Genomic DNA, 18,851 nt, shown 5'->3' on the forward strand with positions numbered 1-18,851 from the left:
TTTGCTCAGCCAGTGTGAGTTGTAGCCTAAGTTCCATGTTCTTAGCTCACAGGAATGACACCTCTGTGGTCTTCTGCTGTTGTAGCCCATCAGCTCTGACTTCACGTGTTGTGCATTCAGAGATAGCTTGATTGTATGGCCCAGAGAACTGAAACTCACTGGATACTTTCTCTTTTTTGGACCACTCTCTGCAAACACTAGAGATAGTTGTGTGTGAAAATCCCAAGAGAGCAGTCGTTTCTGAAATAATCAGATCACCTCATTCAATACCACATTTTCTTTCAAATTGTGATGCTTGGTTTGAACTTCACAAGGTCATTGTAATACTCACACCCCTAAATACATTGAGTTTCTACCATGTGATTGGTTGATTACAGTAGATATCTGTGTTAATGAGCAGCTTTGTGAGGATCTATTCTGTACCTCATTAGGTGGCCAGAAATTGTATACAGGTGATGGCTTAGTTTCTTTTGGTGTTGATCTTGATTCTGTTTACTGATTAATGAACAGATCCTGCATTGTAGATCTACTGAGATAGGTTTCTCCACTGTTTGAAACGCCACCCCTGTTTTCACAAACTGAAATTTGCCTACACTGTGTGAGCTATAGACTATAAAACCCTTCTGGAAGGCCATGATGTTGATATCATCTGACTTTGTTTACTCATGTTCATTGCTGATATTGATAATGTCAGTCTTGTTCCAGTCTTGTCCTTACATCACTGGGAATTTTGTATGTGGGTGCGAAAAGTTCCCGAGTGCTCTGAAGTTTAAGAGAATAAACAGCAAAATTTATCCTTGCCACCTTCTTGAGTTTATTTATAACACACCTGAAGCCAGTTTTCATCAGCCTGTGAGCTAAAGAAATCTAGGACTGTGTGAAGGCACTAATACAGGAAGTAAAGGCTCTCCTCTGGACATCATCTTTGGGGTTTTTTTCCTCCTGTCTGTTTTATCAAGACAGCTGGGCAATTCCTCCACTGATGTTACAGCTGCTGTAGGCTATGTCTTGGCCCTGGCCACAGGTGGCAATGGATATGTCAGTTGGCATTAACTGCCCCTAAGCAAAAGGACAAGTTCTTCTGAGTGTTCTTCCTCCACTAGGGAGGCTACCTAAAATGCCAATCTCCCCAGTGATCAGGTGTCGTATGAGTCTTAGGGAAGAAATTGACAGTTTTAAGACCATTCTTAATGCATCAACACAATCGTTTTTCTTTGCTCAATAGTTACACGCCATACGTTTCAAAAACAAACAAAAACAAACCAAAGACACTAACGAGCATTTAACTGAAAGGCTCGGACTAAGTGATGCAAAATGATATAATGCTTTTTGGAAGTGCTCCCACGCAGTAATTTCCACTACAGGATTATTGCTGTGCTGCTAGAAGGCTCGAAGATCACGGTCATTTACTATTGAGTCCTTCCCTTGTCCCTTATTCTTACTCTTTTGATGATATTATGTACTACTGATCATAAGACATCCCAACATATTTGCAGTTTTATGCAAGAGATGTTATTCTTTTCCCATTTGTGGCATTCAGTATGTTGTATTTTCACTATTTGAGTAATTGAAAGATTACAATACACATGAAGATATAGTGCTATCCCCATGCTTTGTAAGTGGAGTTGTTTTAAATAAGCATATTAATGCATTTTCAGTGTAAAGAATGTATGACTTGTATACCGAGAACTGGAATAACATAAAAAAAAAAAATTACATTGTAACTGAGCTGACAATGTAAACTATGGAAGAGAAGACTGTGCGGAATGAAATATATCATTCCCTCATGAAAAGATACATATTTTATTGTACAAATATCATCACAGTAAGCATATAGTAATCTCTGAGCCAATACATGTAAAAAGGCACAAAGCAATACTCTCAAATGTTTTAAACCCCTCAAGGAACTCCTTCGTCAGAAAGAAAGAAAGAAAAAAAAAATCTAAATTTAGATGTTATTTCACTGTCAAACGTCAATATTTTATGTCTGATGCATAATGTACTATTTTGCTGTATCCACCCTCAGCCTGGCTCGTCAACATCTACAGCACTTTTGAGTTCCTACATGTCCCACAATGATTTTCAACACGCCCAAGGGAAATGGCTCTGTGTTGCAGTATGTTGCATACAGTATGGGTAGGTGTTGGGAGTGAAAGCACCAAAAGAATCATTGTACATTTTTCTGGTGTAGAAAGGGAGAGGAATGGATCAATGCAGTGGCATGCAATGCACAGTTCAGACTGCAAAAAGCCAAAGAACCTGTTGTAATTCATATACCACTGAGAACACATCCACAAAGATACAAGCTACAAATGCTTTACACAGGTATTCCACCATGGGCAATGTGTATCACAGTCACAGTTCAAAGCCAGTTTTGAGTATGTAGTGTACTCACGGTTGCGAAATTATTATCAAAGACCATGCATTATTGAGGGTCCTCCATAAAACATTAGGGCCCTGCAGGCCAAGGCAGAGACACTGGTAGCTCTACTGCACCTTTACAGACTATTTCTAAATGTGACGTTTTTAGCTTCGTGTCAAGACACTAAACCATAAAAAAATAAATAAAATATTGACACTTTTGCAATACATTGCGATTAAAATGAAAGAAAGGAGGAAAAAAGGATTCTAAAGGCATTAACGGCCTCTAAAGCATGATCTCTACTGTCATTTTTGTATTGTAAAGAAACCTCAGTGGCTTTTATTCATTATATAGCACCAATGCAGGTTTACGCAGGATGAAAGTAACAAATATTGATTTTTTGGTAACACCATTATAATTAAAAACAACAACAAAAACTAGCTCATGGCGGAATATCTGTACACAAGATATCCACGTCTCTTAAAGGAAACATCAAAGAATGCAGTGTGCCATAGATAGCCATCTGAAAAAAGGTTTCTGTATATGTACATGTAAATAGAACAGCTAATGTCATCATATACGATATACTGTATGCACAGGCCAAAATGCATAAATGAAACAATTTTAGTATTGTACTATTTGCTGTTTAGGGAAATGACGACTCAATCAAACTGAAATATGAATAATTTCCCCAATTTCAGTCTGAAATGTTGCACATAACTTGACGGTTTTCCAATAGTTTTTCGATGTTTACAGACTCACAAACAATGTGAGTCAGTAAATACGATGTTGAAGTTAATGCAAAAAATATATATTTGGTTTTCGCATTATCAGCAAAGATGTACCATACAGTACATGATGCACAACAGATCACCAAAACTGTGAAATGAATGATAACTTTGTGTGTACACCTCTTGGTCTGCTTATAAGAAATAACAGTGAACTCTAAATGGAATAGAACCCAAAGGAAACAATGGATTAAATTTCTGTTTCAGACAGAAAGAACTTAACCATAGCTCTCAGGACTCATTCTCATCCCTGGGGTATAATACCAAGGTGACTTAATCTCTATACCCTTATAAGGTAGCTGTCTAATGCCTAAACCTGATAAGCGAGTCAATGTGAAAGTAAAAAGCAAGTAAAAATAAAGCATATAAAGCCCCAAACACGAAGGTCCCAATAGGAAGGGGACCACAGTCAATTGCAACTTAGACCACTGACACCACTTTTCCACCCTTCTAACTTAGGTATCTTAAATAGCACCGTTATCGCTAAGCAGCCAATACTGCTGATGCATCAAGGCACCAACGCCAAAGGACACCTTGCGCGTAATGGGGAGACGCAGGAGGCATCTGGCAAGATGGCATTATATTACATGCTGGGATGAGAAAGCATTAGTGAAAGCACAAGTGGAAAAAAATAATTTAAAGAAGCGCTTACACCAGGCTGCACTTGCAATATTTCAGCATCATGTGACTTAATTTATTGCCACAAACTGCACAAATACAACATACAACAGAAATCTTCCCAGAAATGCATAATATTTTACTAACTTTGAGAAAATGTTTCGGTATGAATTGCTTTTTATTTATAAGCCAGCAGCATTAAGCTTTTCTTTGTCATACTTTTTTCCTCTGGCAGCGTGGGTGCCATATGGAAGCAGCGAGGGCACGTTCAAACACCTGCATGCACAAAACACCAGGGTTAGAGAAAGAGGGAAAAAAAACGTGATCTGCCTGCTAAGCTCTGTCCTAGACAGCAAAAGCCGGGATACTGGCTGGTGCTTTGATAAAAACTCTTGAAAGAGCTACATTCATTAACGGGATAAGTGCACATGCCTCTTTTGCCTATTTACTTTCAGTTTTCCAGTGTTATTATTTTATAAAGTCTAGTGGAGATGATTGGTTTCCTGGAGAAATTGATTCAGTAACCTGTGGAAGCTTTTGACTCTTCTTTGATTTCAGCTTTAAAGAAACACATTAGACACACCTCCATTAGGTAATCATTTTCCTCTCTTCTACGATAACACGGCAAAGTTCCTCCCATATGCCCGCATTAATCACCATGATAATCACCTTCCTCTACCTCCTCACAGCTGAAATAAACCAGATAACACATTCTGTTCAAGGATGAAATATGATGGATTCTCACCCTAATAAGCCACAATGTAGCTTGCCATCACTAGTGTGTGAATGTGTGTGTGAATGGGTGGATGACTGGATGTGTAAAGCGCTTTGGGGTACTTAGGAACTAGTAAAGCGCTATACAAATACATGCCATTTACCATTTAATACACAGATAAACAAAATCCTAATAACGTATGAAAGGCACGCTGTCTCATATAAAATATGGAGACGTGTTTTAGTATTATATAGATGGATTACCTACAAGGATAATACCACAAAGCAAATCTAGATTTGTTGGGTAAACTTCGCAATACCCTTTAATACTCTGAAAAATATAGAAAGCTGGTTCAGTGTTCCACAACTGGGACAATAACTGTATTGGTCCTGCTGCATCCAAGGTTCAACTAATGGATAGACTCTACTTTCCGGTACCCTGCCGTAGACCATCCCAGGGAGGCTAAAGAGTGGGATACAACTAAATTTGGAACATACCGTCCAGCCCTCTTTCTTGAAAAGGAAAATTGCCACCCCAGTCGGCCAATCCAGAGATACTAATCCTAACTTCCATGCAATGTCACAGAGGCATGTCAAACAAGACAGCCCTATAACACCTAGAGGTTTGAGTAGTTGCCAAGTAATCCCTTTTGTCCGCAGACTATGCTTGACCTGAAGATGGCACAGCACAGAAGTAGTCTTTCCACCACCCCACTACACCCTCAGTTGAAGTCAACAACACCATCTCATCCGCTTTCTTCATGGTTTCCCAGAACTGAATTCCCACACCCAACTCCAGAACCACAAGCCATCCAAGCTTCACAGGACTCCTCCTGCAGCCTGCTGGCTCCCTTTACCTCTGGTTTCCACCTGGCTCTGGCTCAGTTGCCACCACATCAGGTGCCAATCATCTTACGTCAATAACTGTTTGGGTGTGCCATCAATGCTGACATCCTCCCCCGCCATCTGATGCAACTCACCATAAGGTAATGAGCAGACATAGGGAGTAACGCCTTACAAGTAATGGGTTACCGTAATCTGATTACTTTTTTCAAGTAACGAGTAAAGTAAGGGATAACTATTGCAAAAAAGTAATAGATTAGAAAAAGTAATAGAAAAATACATTTAAGAGCGACAGGACTTAGTGGCGCAGAGTCTTTGATTTTATTTATTTTCTGCTGTGTTTTACTTGCATTTATTTGAAAGAGTGAGTGTAAAAACAAAAAATGTTATTTTATATGCTGGAATATGCAGAAAATAGGTTTAAATGTTAAACAAATTTCTTCAAGTCAAAGTCTGTTGCATATAATTACATTTTTGCTTGATGCAGTGTCCATAAAGTTAAAAGATTAAAACTAATAAAACAAGTTTTAAAAAGAGACTTTTTCATTTGATTGCAATTTATATGATGGATTATGCAGAGAAAGTAGAATTGGTCTCAAAGGTCTATTGCTTTATTACCTATTCAGGTTGTGTATCGTGTTTTTAAAAAGTAACTAAGAAACTACTTACTTTTGAAATAAGTAGTTACTTAGTTATCAGTAAAGTAGCGGAATTACTTTTTGAAGAAGTAATAAGTAATTTGTTACTAATGACTTTTTTCAAGTAACTTAACCAACACTGGTAACGAGCACATAAGTGCTCTGTTCCTGTCTTCCCCAGTGTCATTTATATGTATTTTTCTGTTACAACACTTGCATGGTTGAAGGGTGTTTCTCCTGTTTCTTCTTGACCATTACATTTTTCATTTATTAGATATTATAAATGCTAATGGCAATAGATAGACTTTACTAGATGCAGCTGGAATAAGCTTCAGTCTCATGCAACCCTGAATGGGATAAGTGGGTTGATGGAAATTTATAAATATCTAATACTTAAATATTTTTATATTATAACCTTTAAATGTTTTAAGAAAAGGTATATGTAAGCAGTTGTACTAAGGCAAGACTTTATACACATACTTAATGCTGGAACAGTGTCAGAAAGCTCATGGAGGCCCTAACAATGATATGATTAATTGAGGGCAACTATGTTTACACAAGGTTATGTCTCAGGCAGCTTTTCAGGTGGCACGTTCCATTACTCCTCTACACAGCTCTGCATCAGATAAGGGCTTGACAGTGACACAGTCCCCTCAGTAATTAGCAGCCCAAGAAGCAGCCAAGGATCAATCTGTTTTCCATTGGAGGGATTCTGGCAAAGTAAGATCAATGAGTGAATCAGAAGAGATCAGAAGGCGAGTCACAGAAGGTTTTAGATGCAGTACAATAAAATAAATAAATAAAACAAAGCTAGACATGATGCAATGATTATTTGCACCTGCTAGATTGATTTCTTGTTACTGTGTTAATATGCACTCCTGCTCCAAGTTTGCACATTAAATAAGCTTTACTGGTCCAACAGCAGGGATGGGACTGGCACATTCATCCCGAACCACAGGCCTCAAAGCACATTTAGCTCTCAGTGGGATTATGTATTTGAAATGTATGAGGAGAAAGAGCTGGTTTTCAATTCATTGTCCAAGGCTGCAGTATAATAGTTGCCTGTTGCATTGTAGCTCTCTATGAATGCAAAGTGCTCGGAGAAGTTTTAGCTCAATAATTTAGACTGTAAATCTGCAAGGTTATCTTAAGTCTCTGTGAGCACTGAAAGTCAGGAAGTTAGAGCACTTCCATTTTGTCCCTGCTGATGTAATGATAAAACCACTGAAGCGTTTCATTACTGCCACGCCACTTGGTGCTTTAATGTCACTCACGCTCCAACATCCTTTACAGTATCCGTCTCTGAGCCCCTCAAATGCGGATGCTCCCTTTGTCCTCTTGCTGTGTAGTGTTTGCTTTTGGTCATGAGTAAATAAATGGGTTTTTCTAGTCTAGGCACTTCAAATTGATTTGCTTGCTCAAACAATTTGCTCTTGCTCAGCACTGGCTAAATGACTCTGCCATCATTGATCCATTGACACGGTGTGTCATCTCAGATTTACTTGATATTTTTTGTCCCGAGCATTTTCTACCACTCGTCTACTGGTCTGAACTTGGAAAAGTTCGTAATAATCAACTTCAGTGTCTTGTGTTTTTGTAGACTTTCATGTTTCATCAGCTCCCTCATTTTATGTTCTTTTGAAAACACTTTCACCCACTATTACTTATCATAATGTGATAGCAGAATTATTTTAGTCAGCCTGACAGCAGTTTTCAAAAGAGAACAATATTTCTTTCTCTGCTTCCTTTATACTGGCCTTCTTTCATATATCTGCTCTTCAAACCACTGAGTTTTACTTGACTGGATTGTCTCGACTTGACAGAATGGTTTACATTTAAGTTTGAATTCTGGGTTTGTCTCACTTGTCTAATTCTGCAAACTCTAAATTTAGAAAATCAAATAACTAACAATTTTCAATAGGGAGATTTCATTTTTATCTTTAAGCATGTGCATTTACGTAAATGACTCTTTTGAAGCCTTTTGCCGGGTTGAGAATACTCAATGGTACATGGTATGAGCTCCACTTATATACAGGTCATTTAAATGTGGATGACTTCAACCTTCTTTGAAAATACTCTTGAACCTCCTGCCTTTATGAAAACCGTCAGATCTCAGTAATAAGTCTCCTAAGACGATTTTCTTTTTCAGTCCAGTCACATCCGCCTCTTATGAACAGAAGACTGGTTTAGCTATATTTATATCCAATTCTAACTTTCACCTTCAATGTTGATTTACTGACTGAACTCCAGATTTGCGAACTTGTGACTTCAATTATTAAGATTGTCATTTTTAGTCTAGAGCTAGAGTAATTTTATTCCAACATACACTGTAAATGTTTGCATAATGTAATCAATATAGAGGACAACAAAATAATGACTTGTGTATCATTAATTCAGCCCGACTGTTTTCAGTTGAAGATGTGGCTAACGTTCATGACGGATTTATACAGAGCTTCAAATGCCAATATCTATGTTAAAATGCCACAGAGAAAAAAAAAAGTAAATAAATAAAAATAGTTTACTGTCTGGTGACTGTTTTGATGTCTACAGCCATTTCTTTCCTCATTGTATAAGCATATTTTATTGTTTTTAAATCACCCATATAAAATGTATTAAGGCCCAATGTTATAGGTGTAGCTTCTGGGACACAGTCAAAACAGATATAGCCAGCTAGCTTTGTGTTTCCCATCATTTCTGAAAATTCCTGTCAAAAGGATTTCTGGACTCGTTACCTTTTGAGCAATTGTAATGCAATTATGTGACAACCAAATTGACTCCCTGTGTGGGGTTAATTGGACATATAGACCATCCAACTAGTGTGAGCCAGTGCTGGTGAAAGTAATTATGTTATGGACATATACAGTTAGGTTAATAGGTTTTTGTAATTTTGCCTATGTAAACAATTACTTACCATACTTTTTTTTTTTTTTTTAAATGAATAATGTGTGAAGTGTAGACTTCCAGGTTCAAATCAAGGGGTTAAATAATTAGGAATTACAGTTCCCCATTTTCAGATAATGAAAACTATTTCGTCAGGTGGGTTGTAAACAGTTTTATGGCCAGGTGAGATCTGTTCTATGGACTGACATTTGTGTCAAAAGAAAACATAGTCACAAGAAAATAATTTCCTTTCACAGGTGAGAGTGTTCTTTGAAACTTGTACAATTAAATTCCAGGTAGATTTAACAATATGCATGTGTGGAACTCAGCAGCCAAGCTCACAAAGAAGCAGTCACACAGGGCAGATTGCCTGGTTGGCAAGTGCTACAGCAGATTAACACTGCCGCATACAGCTCAACCCTTCAAGAGGAATTCCACTTGCTTGGTTGGTTAAAAAAAATAAAACAAAATAAAACAAAAAACCTCCACTATTGTGCTTGGTCACTTTCAAAGCAGTGATGCTACAACCTCTGTGGCTGACAGATTAGCATGACAAATGGAATCAAAGTTGCACCAATTTTATAGCAACAATTATAACAATTTGGAAAATGAAGTTTGTCAAATTATCTATCAACAGTGATTAATTTAATTGTGTGCAACACAACAAATATCTGTGATATGAAATTATTTGCTTGAGGTTATGATTTTCTGGCGTGCCACTTTTAACACAAATGAAATTCCAGTTCCCTTAATATTGGCATGTCATCTCAAAGACCTTAAGTCGATTCAAGGTGTTAAACTTGTATCTGGTAGCTTTCCACTGGAACTTTCAATATGAGCTAAAAACGAATTTTGATGTAATAAGGTACATTATTATTATTATTATTATTATTATTATTATTATTATTATTATTATTATTATTATTATTATTAATAATAATAATAATAATAATAATAATAATAATAAGCAACACAAAAAGGTTTATTTCAATGGTTGAGAAATCACCCTTCACAACATCTAGCCCACTCAAGAACACTCTCAGGTGGTAAGTCAATCTTTGAAAACAAGAGATGTTTTCATGAATGAAAATACAGTGAGTTTATAACAAGGTGCAAACCCACTGGTTACACTTAAGCTTAAGAAGTCCAATTTAAAGTTCACCAAAAAAATCTCTAAAAGAGCCTGCACAGTTCTGAAAAAATGCCTTGTAAAGATGAAACCCAGATTAACTAGAATGATGGGAAGAGAAAAATATGGAGAAGGAAAGGAAAAAGTCATGATGTGACTCATACTGGATCATCTGTCAAACATGGAGGAAGCAGTGTGCCGGCATGGGCTGTATGGCTGCCAGCAGAACTGGGTCACTATTGCTTATTAATGATGGGACTGCTGAAGTAGCAGAAATCTTACATTCATCAGTACAAGTGCAACACTGATACCCAGGAAAATACTCTAAACCATACATACCAAAAATTAAGAGGCATTATTCATTTTATTTTTATTAGAACAATACAAACAATAACTTAAATGATGATGCTATTTTTTAAGTTAACTGACATAGTGCAAAGATATGAAAGCTCTTTAGTACTACAATGAACTGGGAGCACTGACTTCTCAAAATTCCTTCTAAAGCATTGTTAAGTGTCAGTGAATGTGAACTACTTCTGCTGCTACTGAGTGGAAGAGCCACGTACCTGCCTGAATGCAGGTGCTGTGTGAAGCTGTGTATCAGCTGGAGGAGGCGAAGACTGCGCTGTTCAAATCGATACTGTTGCAAATGAGTCCATCTAATCCGATATCAATTTTTAGTAATGATTTGTATCTGAGAGTCAATTTCTTGACCGCTGTAGTCCTGGCTCAGATTCAGCCAAATGCAACAAACATGGGTTCTAGACTTAGGGCAGACTTTCATTCAAGGATTAAATCCAGTCCTTATACTTAAAACACTGTAAGTTTGTTGAATTACTTTTGAGCCTCTGAAAACAGAGGTCTGTGTATAAAAAACAGATCTAACTCCTAAACTGTTGTAAAATCCTTTGAATATAAATTATTCTTTGAATAATTTATTGTTATTGTACATGTACAACAAAATAATGGGTGCTCCACACCATCTCTCTCTATATATCTATATCTCTTACTATTTATCTAATTTCAACCCACAACCTTGTTGCTGTGAGGCAACAGTGTTTCAATGTAAAGCTGTTGAAATTGTGTTCACACAACAGCTAGGTGTGATTTAGATGTCTGCTAAACTTTCCCTTTTGAACTAAAATTTAACCCACTTTGAGTCCACACATCGATGCACCATTCCGACCTCTAATCAATGGAAAATTGCTCCGTGGGTGGGTTTAGGCCGGGATAGCAAGTGAGCAAATTTTGTAGTATTTGCCACAAAAGAGTGATTGAGTTAATGAAATCACTGTCAAATCGACTTTTCAAGTATTGTTTTGTCTCATCAACTCACCGTGATTCTGAAACTGCCAGAGTGGTTGAAAGTAAACGTGGCAGCAAAATCCATGCGAGACAAGCGCCAAGAGTGCAGCAACGAGTGCCTCTGAGCTATACTTTAGCCAGAGAATCAGATATAATTACTATCAACTGTCCTGCAGTTGTCTTTTCTGACATCCTAATCATTATGGACTGCCCTGTTATGATTGTCCATTGAGAACAGCTGTTTTGACTGTGCTTCTTTTCAACAAGCACATCAATCCACTTATCAGAAGTCGACAGTCTTTTCCCGAGGTAAAAATTGGACATCTTGGTGAACAGGGATTGATAACAAATTCAAATGGTCAGCACAGGAATTGTTTTATTGTTTGACCTGAGCACCTGGTCACCAGGTGGAGCTAAAATGCTTTGGATCACACGTACAAGCAGTATTTACATTAAGCTAGTGAGTGGCACGTTCAAGGAAATCCTTTCCTTTGAACCAAGGTCAACTTCCATCATCATTAATTATCATTTTATTATCTTTACCAGCAGGCCTTGACAAAGTCATGCCCCTGGCTCAGACGATGAGTTGAAAATGAAGAGCATTTCAGCAATGACTGAGAACCGACTCCATTTGAGCAAAGGGGAGGGGACCTGTTTGACGGCTTTTGCCCTGTATTTTATGATCAAGTCAGCAAAGCGATGTCAGCCCCACTTCAAAATGGCCCTTTGATGCTTATCATCGGCCTTGACTTATTGGCAGCAAGCTACTTCAGCTCCATGAAAGAAATACAACAAACCATATAAATGAGCACTTTCCCCGAATGAAAAATTCATCGAGTTATTTTTAGCCTTGATGAATTTGCATTTTCATTATTGAAATGGTAAAAAGAATTCATTTATTTATTTATTTTCTATTTCACGCTCAAACAAAAAAGCACAGTATGCTACAAGGGTATACAGAAAATAACTGTAGCTAGAGTAATAACAGCACTAGGTAGGGATAACCTTATCAATTAAATATTTATCCTAAAGCCTCTTACTGCTTGTTGCCTGCGTAACACTTGGATGGACAGGAGAATAAATGCGTATTTATATCTGTTCGGTGAACACTAAGGGATTGTTGTGTCTGCCTGAGGGAAGAAGTTCAAATTCAGGAAGAATGCGGTGCATGAGGGGGATCTGAAATGATTCTCCTCGCCGTTTTAATAAAAAATGAGCCAAACAGAGGGGTGCTGCCTCACAATCATGACCTTCATCACCTCTTGACTGTTCAGCATTTCAATGTTAGCTGAACCATGTTGTTATGTGGTATGATTATCTAACAATATTGCCTAATCAAATAGCAAGATGTCATGTAGTCTGTTTTATTTTATCTTATGTAAAAATGAGAATTTATATGACATACATATTGTATTTAGTTATGCAAAATCACTCTCATATTACCTGCAAAGCATATTAGAAATCTTTAAGCTGTCATGTTTGAATAAACGGCAAGGAATATTTGAAGATTTTAAAGGTTTGAATTTGCTATGATTGTTATAAAAAAAGTACAATAAAAATAACAGAACTATACTACATGACACGAAAAAGAATCTTGTTAAAGATAACAAGTTCAATGCAATATTTCTTAAAGCCTGCTTAAAATATAAATCTGGCATATAAAATCCATGAAATGTTAGATTTTATGGATTAGCATGGTGACTCACCCATGAAGTTGAGGTAGCCTTCTCCACCCAGGCCATGAGTGATGAGGCGGATCATCTTATGCAGCTGCATGCCACGGTCTATGATGGCTGTCATGGGGATCAGGGAGCTCATGTTGGTGTACATCTCCTTGTCCATCAGCCAGAAGGCCAGGCTCTTATCGCCAACCAGAGCCTGCAAAGGCAGTCCGTGTTTCATTATTCATACGTTCACGCTGAACTAATGCAGACTTCACTGGCACAACACAAGACGTTGTAGAAAAGTTTACCTGATCGTGACTTTCGGCATAAGCTATGCACTTCTCTCCGTATCGCCTGTTGGTCAGTGTGTGGACGATATTGCCTATGTTCCAGTCCTCATCCTTTAACTCCTTCAGGATCTAAACAGTGACAGAGACGGGTTATTGAAAAAGGGTGTGATAGATGTGTAGCTGAGAGAGCTGTTCTGGCCCTGACTGATGCCTAAAGCTCAGTGTTTCAGTTCAGTCTTTCTTCCTTTCCTGAGTTTTCTCTGGGTTACACTTCTCTCTCAGATCAATCTCTGTTTTGACATCTCTATATCCGCACTGTGAGTTATGTCTATCTTTGAATGGTGGTAATGGAGTTTTTAATAACTTCACTACAGCCCATGGGTAGTAAGGCATCAGCTCTCTCCACCTGAGATGGGCAAGGTCAGAGCCTCTCATCCAAACGGAGGGATTCAACAATAAATCCAAACATGGAATCAATGCCCCTCCGCTAGCCTGCCTACATGCACACTTTCTGCCAAAGGAGTCATTTACAGAGGTCAGAAGCAAACACGGAGGTCACCAAAACATGCACCCAAAGCCTATCCTCCCACAGAATGTTGCTATACAGTCGTACTAACTGGCTGTAATTGCCATTCCATTAACAAATAATAGTAGAGCTGAAATAATTATATGTACCGCAGTTGGCAGAGAGTGGGTTTAATAAATAAGAAATGCTAGAAAGCTACAGTAACATTATCATTTCTAAAAGTGCCCTCCAAGAACCCTTGGCAATAGACATACAGCCTGTCTGACTGGTGGGGGAGTTGGAAAACCCATTTCAGTGACAGGCTGAGGTCTGCTCTGTGGAATTGGCAGTGACAGCTGATTGACATGTCAGGAAACCTTTATATTACTCTACAGAGCCATAATCCTCTGAGTAAAGAGAGTAAATTGTGCCGATCAATATGTCTGAGATGAACTGGCTGGTCCACCTAAATAGAGGCTATCCCGCTCTATATATCACCATCTGTTCACATTCACTTCTCCTCACCTTAGCCTTGTGTGGCCATATTAGTCATTGCCAGTGCTACCAGAAAACCTCAGTAAGGTGCTTATTATCTACATGTACTACAAATTCTCAGATGTTTTAACTGCTCGTGGCTTGCCTTGATCCTCGAGCTAAGCCTTGTCCACTACTCTCTGGATTGAGGTCAGCCGCAAAACTGAGCAAATAGCACATCTAAAAGTCACTTACAGTTACAAACAATATCTAATATTTTTATCACCTAAGCTTCCCACTGATCAATGTATATTAAAGATGACAAAACAAATTAGTTATTAGTAGTTCATTTAGAGTTTCTGTTTAGTACTTTTGACTCTTAAACTACTGTATTTTTCGGACTATAAGGCGCACTTAAAAATCCTTTGATTTTCTCAAAAATTGGACCTTATAATCCGGTGCGCCTTATGCATTAAAAATGTTTTAGTACGACTTTGGTAAGCTATGATGCTTACGAAGCGGGCAAGTTAAGCCACTATCTGCCAATGGATCGTGGATGCCTGGGCTAAGGTATCAGTCTCAAGTGTCGTCCGAGCTTTCACGAAGGCCGGAATCATCGTTGAACAGCTGAGTAACGGTAACGAGACTTACTCGGATAATGACAAGACGGATCCGGGCATGCGTGATGCCGAAATCGCCCAACTGTTAAACTCAGACACTGAAGATGAAGAATTTGATGGATTTGTGGAAGAGGAATGAACTGAAAAAGTGAGTGTAATGTTCTCTATTTTATGTGTTACAACAATGTTGAGAGTTGTTGTGAATGAGTTGAATAAAGTTCGACTTATCTGACTGTTATGTTTCACTTAATGCGCCTTATAGTCTGAAAACTACGGTACTCTTTGGTCTTGAATATTTAGGCAGAAAAGAGAACAACTTCCGTCATAATATTTAAAAGGTAACATCTAGAATCAAAGTAAGTAAGTTTTTCTTGTTTTTTTTAATCCCAGTTCTATTTGTAAAATAATGTCACAAAATAAACGGCTTTATAATGGAAAACATAATGGTAATAATAATTGTAAGGCAAACAGTCATTTCAGGGAGAAGTGGAAGTCAACCTAAGAAAAACATATCACATGTTGAGGTGAGTATAAAAAAAAAAAGATTAAATACAAACCGTTAATTTAATTCAAAGTGTCTTGTTAGGGAGGACGGTTTGGTCTAATAACACAACATGCAGATAAATTCAACTATAAATTACACATTAAACATCAGCTAAATGAAAATCTAAAAGATTGGCATCTTTTTGTTCACCTCCAGCTCGAGTATCACAGCTAGAGAATCGAATCTACAGGATATGCCCCAGAGATCATCCTAGTTGCCTCCACATCCACGTACAATCAGACATTTTACACTTCCTTATGAATCATTACAATTCAATTCAACCACAAAAGTGGTCTGGGAGCAATTAATCTGGGAGTGGGACTGTTGGAGCAAAGACAGAAGTGAATGGGTTGACGACTTCTCTACCACCAGCTCACCCACATCAGCCCCGACCAGCCGAGCTTCCTGGCACCACTGACACTCCACTTCATCAATGATAATGAGCAGTGCACAAATCTTACTTTACAAGCCTGCTGTCAGGAGCCAACCAGAGTGCCCAGATTAATTAGGCAGAGCCAAAAATAAAATTTAAAAAAAAAAAAAAAATCTTGCAGCGCAGGATGAGGTCATTTCACTGTCACAGACATGCTGTGACTGATTCAAGAGGCTCTCTTCCACCATCACATAGTGCTGGCAAGGACTTGGTGGGGAATGTGAGTCTAAAGCTCTTGTTTTACATTTTGTGGCTGGCCTGAGCATCCTGCCTCTGCTCTCTCTGCAATCACATTTGCTGAAAGTGTGTTTGAGTTTGCGTTGCTATGGGCACATCCTCTCTTTGCACATACAGTGCCGCCCCCAGAGGTGAAAAGGGAACAAAGGTGTGCAGTTCTCAATCCAGTGGATCAAGCTAATTTCATCCCATCTTTATATGTTCCCTGTTTTGAAAATTAATGAACTTTTCTGCCCACAGAAATGTCTCATCGGCATGCTTCGCTCAGCTGAAAAACACTTGTTAGCTCACCTCACAGTTTTCCTGCAAAAGCCCTTGCTAAAGAAATCCTGCACTGCCAGTTAACACCACACAAGGGTGGCCTCAGAGTGCAATTAGCTAATAAAATAAAGCAGGACGAACCTGAAATGGTGCTGTCATTAAAGCAGGCAAGCAGAGTGTGACACTGGCAGAGGGGGTCAGACAGAGTGGGTGCCCTTTTAAGGCTGGCAAAGAAATCGCTGACATGTTTACATAAACAGGCTGAACAACATCTTTGCTTTCTGGCAGTCTGAATTTTATTAAGCCATTGTAATTGAAAGTGTTTCTGCTATGATGGGCAGAGCAAAGTATGTGGTCTAGAAATAGATTTTCCCCCTGAAACTAATAAGGACAGAGGTGTGCGGACTGATATTTTCATTCAATTAAAATAAATGGAGGAACAGAAACAAGAATTGGAACAATTGACTCAGAGGTCATTCGAGTTGAACAGCTGAGAGAAGCAGAGGGCTGCTGGAGAATTCTCCGTGTCACCTTCTTTTATCCGAGCTGCAACCATGGAGCCCTCTACCTCTGTCGCCTCTAATTGTTTCAATTACATCTCAATCCACTGTAGCTGGAGGGAAGGGTGCTTGTTAAATTAAAGGGCTTTTGTAACATTATCCATTAGGAGTGACAGCATTTTATGGTGATAATCAGATCGAATCATCCAAACTTGTGCTGCGCGCCTTATCTGGTCCTCTCATTAGGATATCTTAATTTTTCACAGTCTGTTGGTCCTAACAGCCTTGTGCAGCCAAGTAAATGAGTCATATCAATCAGTCATGCTGAGGACGAAACACAGCGTGAGGTCCCAGCCAAAGAACTGAGAGAAATTCATCCGTGCACACATGTGAATCTATAAATAAGCTCACGGTTCTGTTGCTCTGCGTCTTTGTCTCCCTTTCCCTCTCTTTCTTCCTGCCTGTCTGTCTCTCGCCGTCTGTCTGAATGCCTGCCCTCCGCGCTTCACGTCTTCCTTCTCTGCAACACACACCTCACTGGAGGCTCCACTTCAGTCCATTCAAATCCCTCCCTAATTGACACTCTGTGAGAAGAGGCAAGGCTAGCCCTGAGTGCACTCCACTGACTATACCAAGGCATGTTCATATGAATGCTTCCCTGCACAGAAATACAAAAAATAAAAAAATTTGTTGCTCACTTGCTCTCCTCCAGCTTCAAGTCTCCTGAGGGAGGGAACAAATTTAATTGAAAATTGCAACCAGGAGAAGAATCTAAACAAATATTGCATTGCCAGCAATATTGTTTGGAAAGTAAAAGCAGCAAGAACCTCTCCAGAGGCATCCTGAGGATAATCCTGTGAAACCTCGGTGGTACAGCACTGCCTGCTGCACGCCTATTGCAAGTATCACAGAGGAAGGTCAAGTCTGGGACGATCTCTCTCTCTCTCTCCCTCTTCCCCTCTCCTCTACCTCCACATCCCTACTACTGAGTAAAACCCACTGCTGTGAGAGACAGACTTGATTAACGATGCGTTGACTTCCCCCACTGAGAAACACAAGAAACCATAGAGCAAGAGGATGCATGCGGTGCCGAGGTCAGACTCTTTATATTTTGCTTTTTCTCACCAAAATATGAGTAAATAAAACTTCTAGTGTGGGCTAGTGGATACATTTAAAAAGGCACAGTTTTACATGAATTTTAAATCAGACAACCTCTTTAGGCATTCTGCATACAGACATTTTCCTCAAATGGAAAAAAAAAAGCCTCTACTTTCTCTGAAAATGCTCAAGTGCACCAGTAAAAAAATAAAACATTACTTTTAAAAACAGTCTACGTTCATCTACTGGCTGAACCCGACAGACAGACACATCCCCAGAGAAAACTCACTGCAACTGTACTTTCTAAAGTAATAATTGCTGATTTCATCAAAACACATTCTGTCATCAAGCACAAATGGGGTCAGGAAAATATATTAGAAGTTGCGTGCTGGTTCCAAGTACTGTAAAGTCATCCAAGTCCTCCAGATGACACACACACACACACACACACACACACACACACACACACACACACACACACACACACACACACACACACACACACACACACACACACACACACACACACACAGCTCCAAAGCAGAAATAGCTGCTTGAACCTGTCCATGTTCATTGGGATGCTGGTGCTGTCACTGTGGCTAAAAAACTAAAAAAAGAAAATTATTTAATAAAATCCATAATAACCTTATTTTGTCTCTGGGTGGATGGTGGGGTGGGTATGTGCTTTCTGCTACTTGGCTTCAATATTATATAGTTATGGACTTCCATACCTGATGGCTGAACAAATATAAACAATGTTTTTCCAGTGTGGGCCATCAAGCACTTTCACAGTGGCAGTTTGGGCTGGAGTGCCAAACTAAAGGGTGCTTCAGCAGTTGTTGTGGAAGAAATGAGAATATTTGGTGCCCAGAATTTTCCATCCAGTCTGAAGCAGTGTTGTATGATAACACGTCGTTAAAACCCAACACTGTGATACTGTTATCAGTT

General features: G+C 38.8%; 1 protein-coding gene across 1 annotated transcript in view; it reads right to left on the reverse strand.

Annotated features, from left to right (window-relative positions):
- The window catches only part of gbe1b (glucan (1,4-alpha-), branching enzyme 1b), a 105,251-nt gene that overhangs the window by 39,238 nt on the left and 47,162 nt on the right, over positions 1-18,851 (reverse strand). The window contains exons 11-12 of the mRNA XM_080889059.1: positions 13,250-13,360; positions 12,984-13,155 (exon numbers count right to left, since the gene is read on the reverse strand). Of these exons, the coding sequence (XP_080745185.1) occupies positions 12,984-13,155; positions 13,250-13,360 (283 nt within the window). The remainder of the gene's footprint in view (positions 1-12,983; positions 13,156-13,249; positions 13,361-18,851) is intronic.

The sequence above is a fragment of the Rhamphochromis sp. 'chilingali' genome (genome assembly GCF_963969265.1).
Source record: "Rhamphochromis sp. 'chilingali' genome assembly, chromosome: 8".
Classification (NCBI taxonomy): domain Eukaryota; kingdom Metazoa; phylum Chordata; class Actinopteri; order Cichliformes; family Cichlidae; genus Rhamphochromis; species Rhamphochromis sp. 'chilingali'.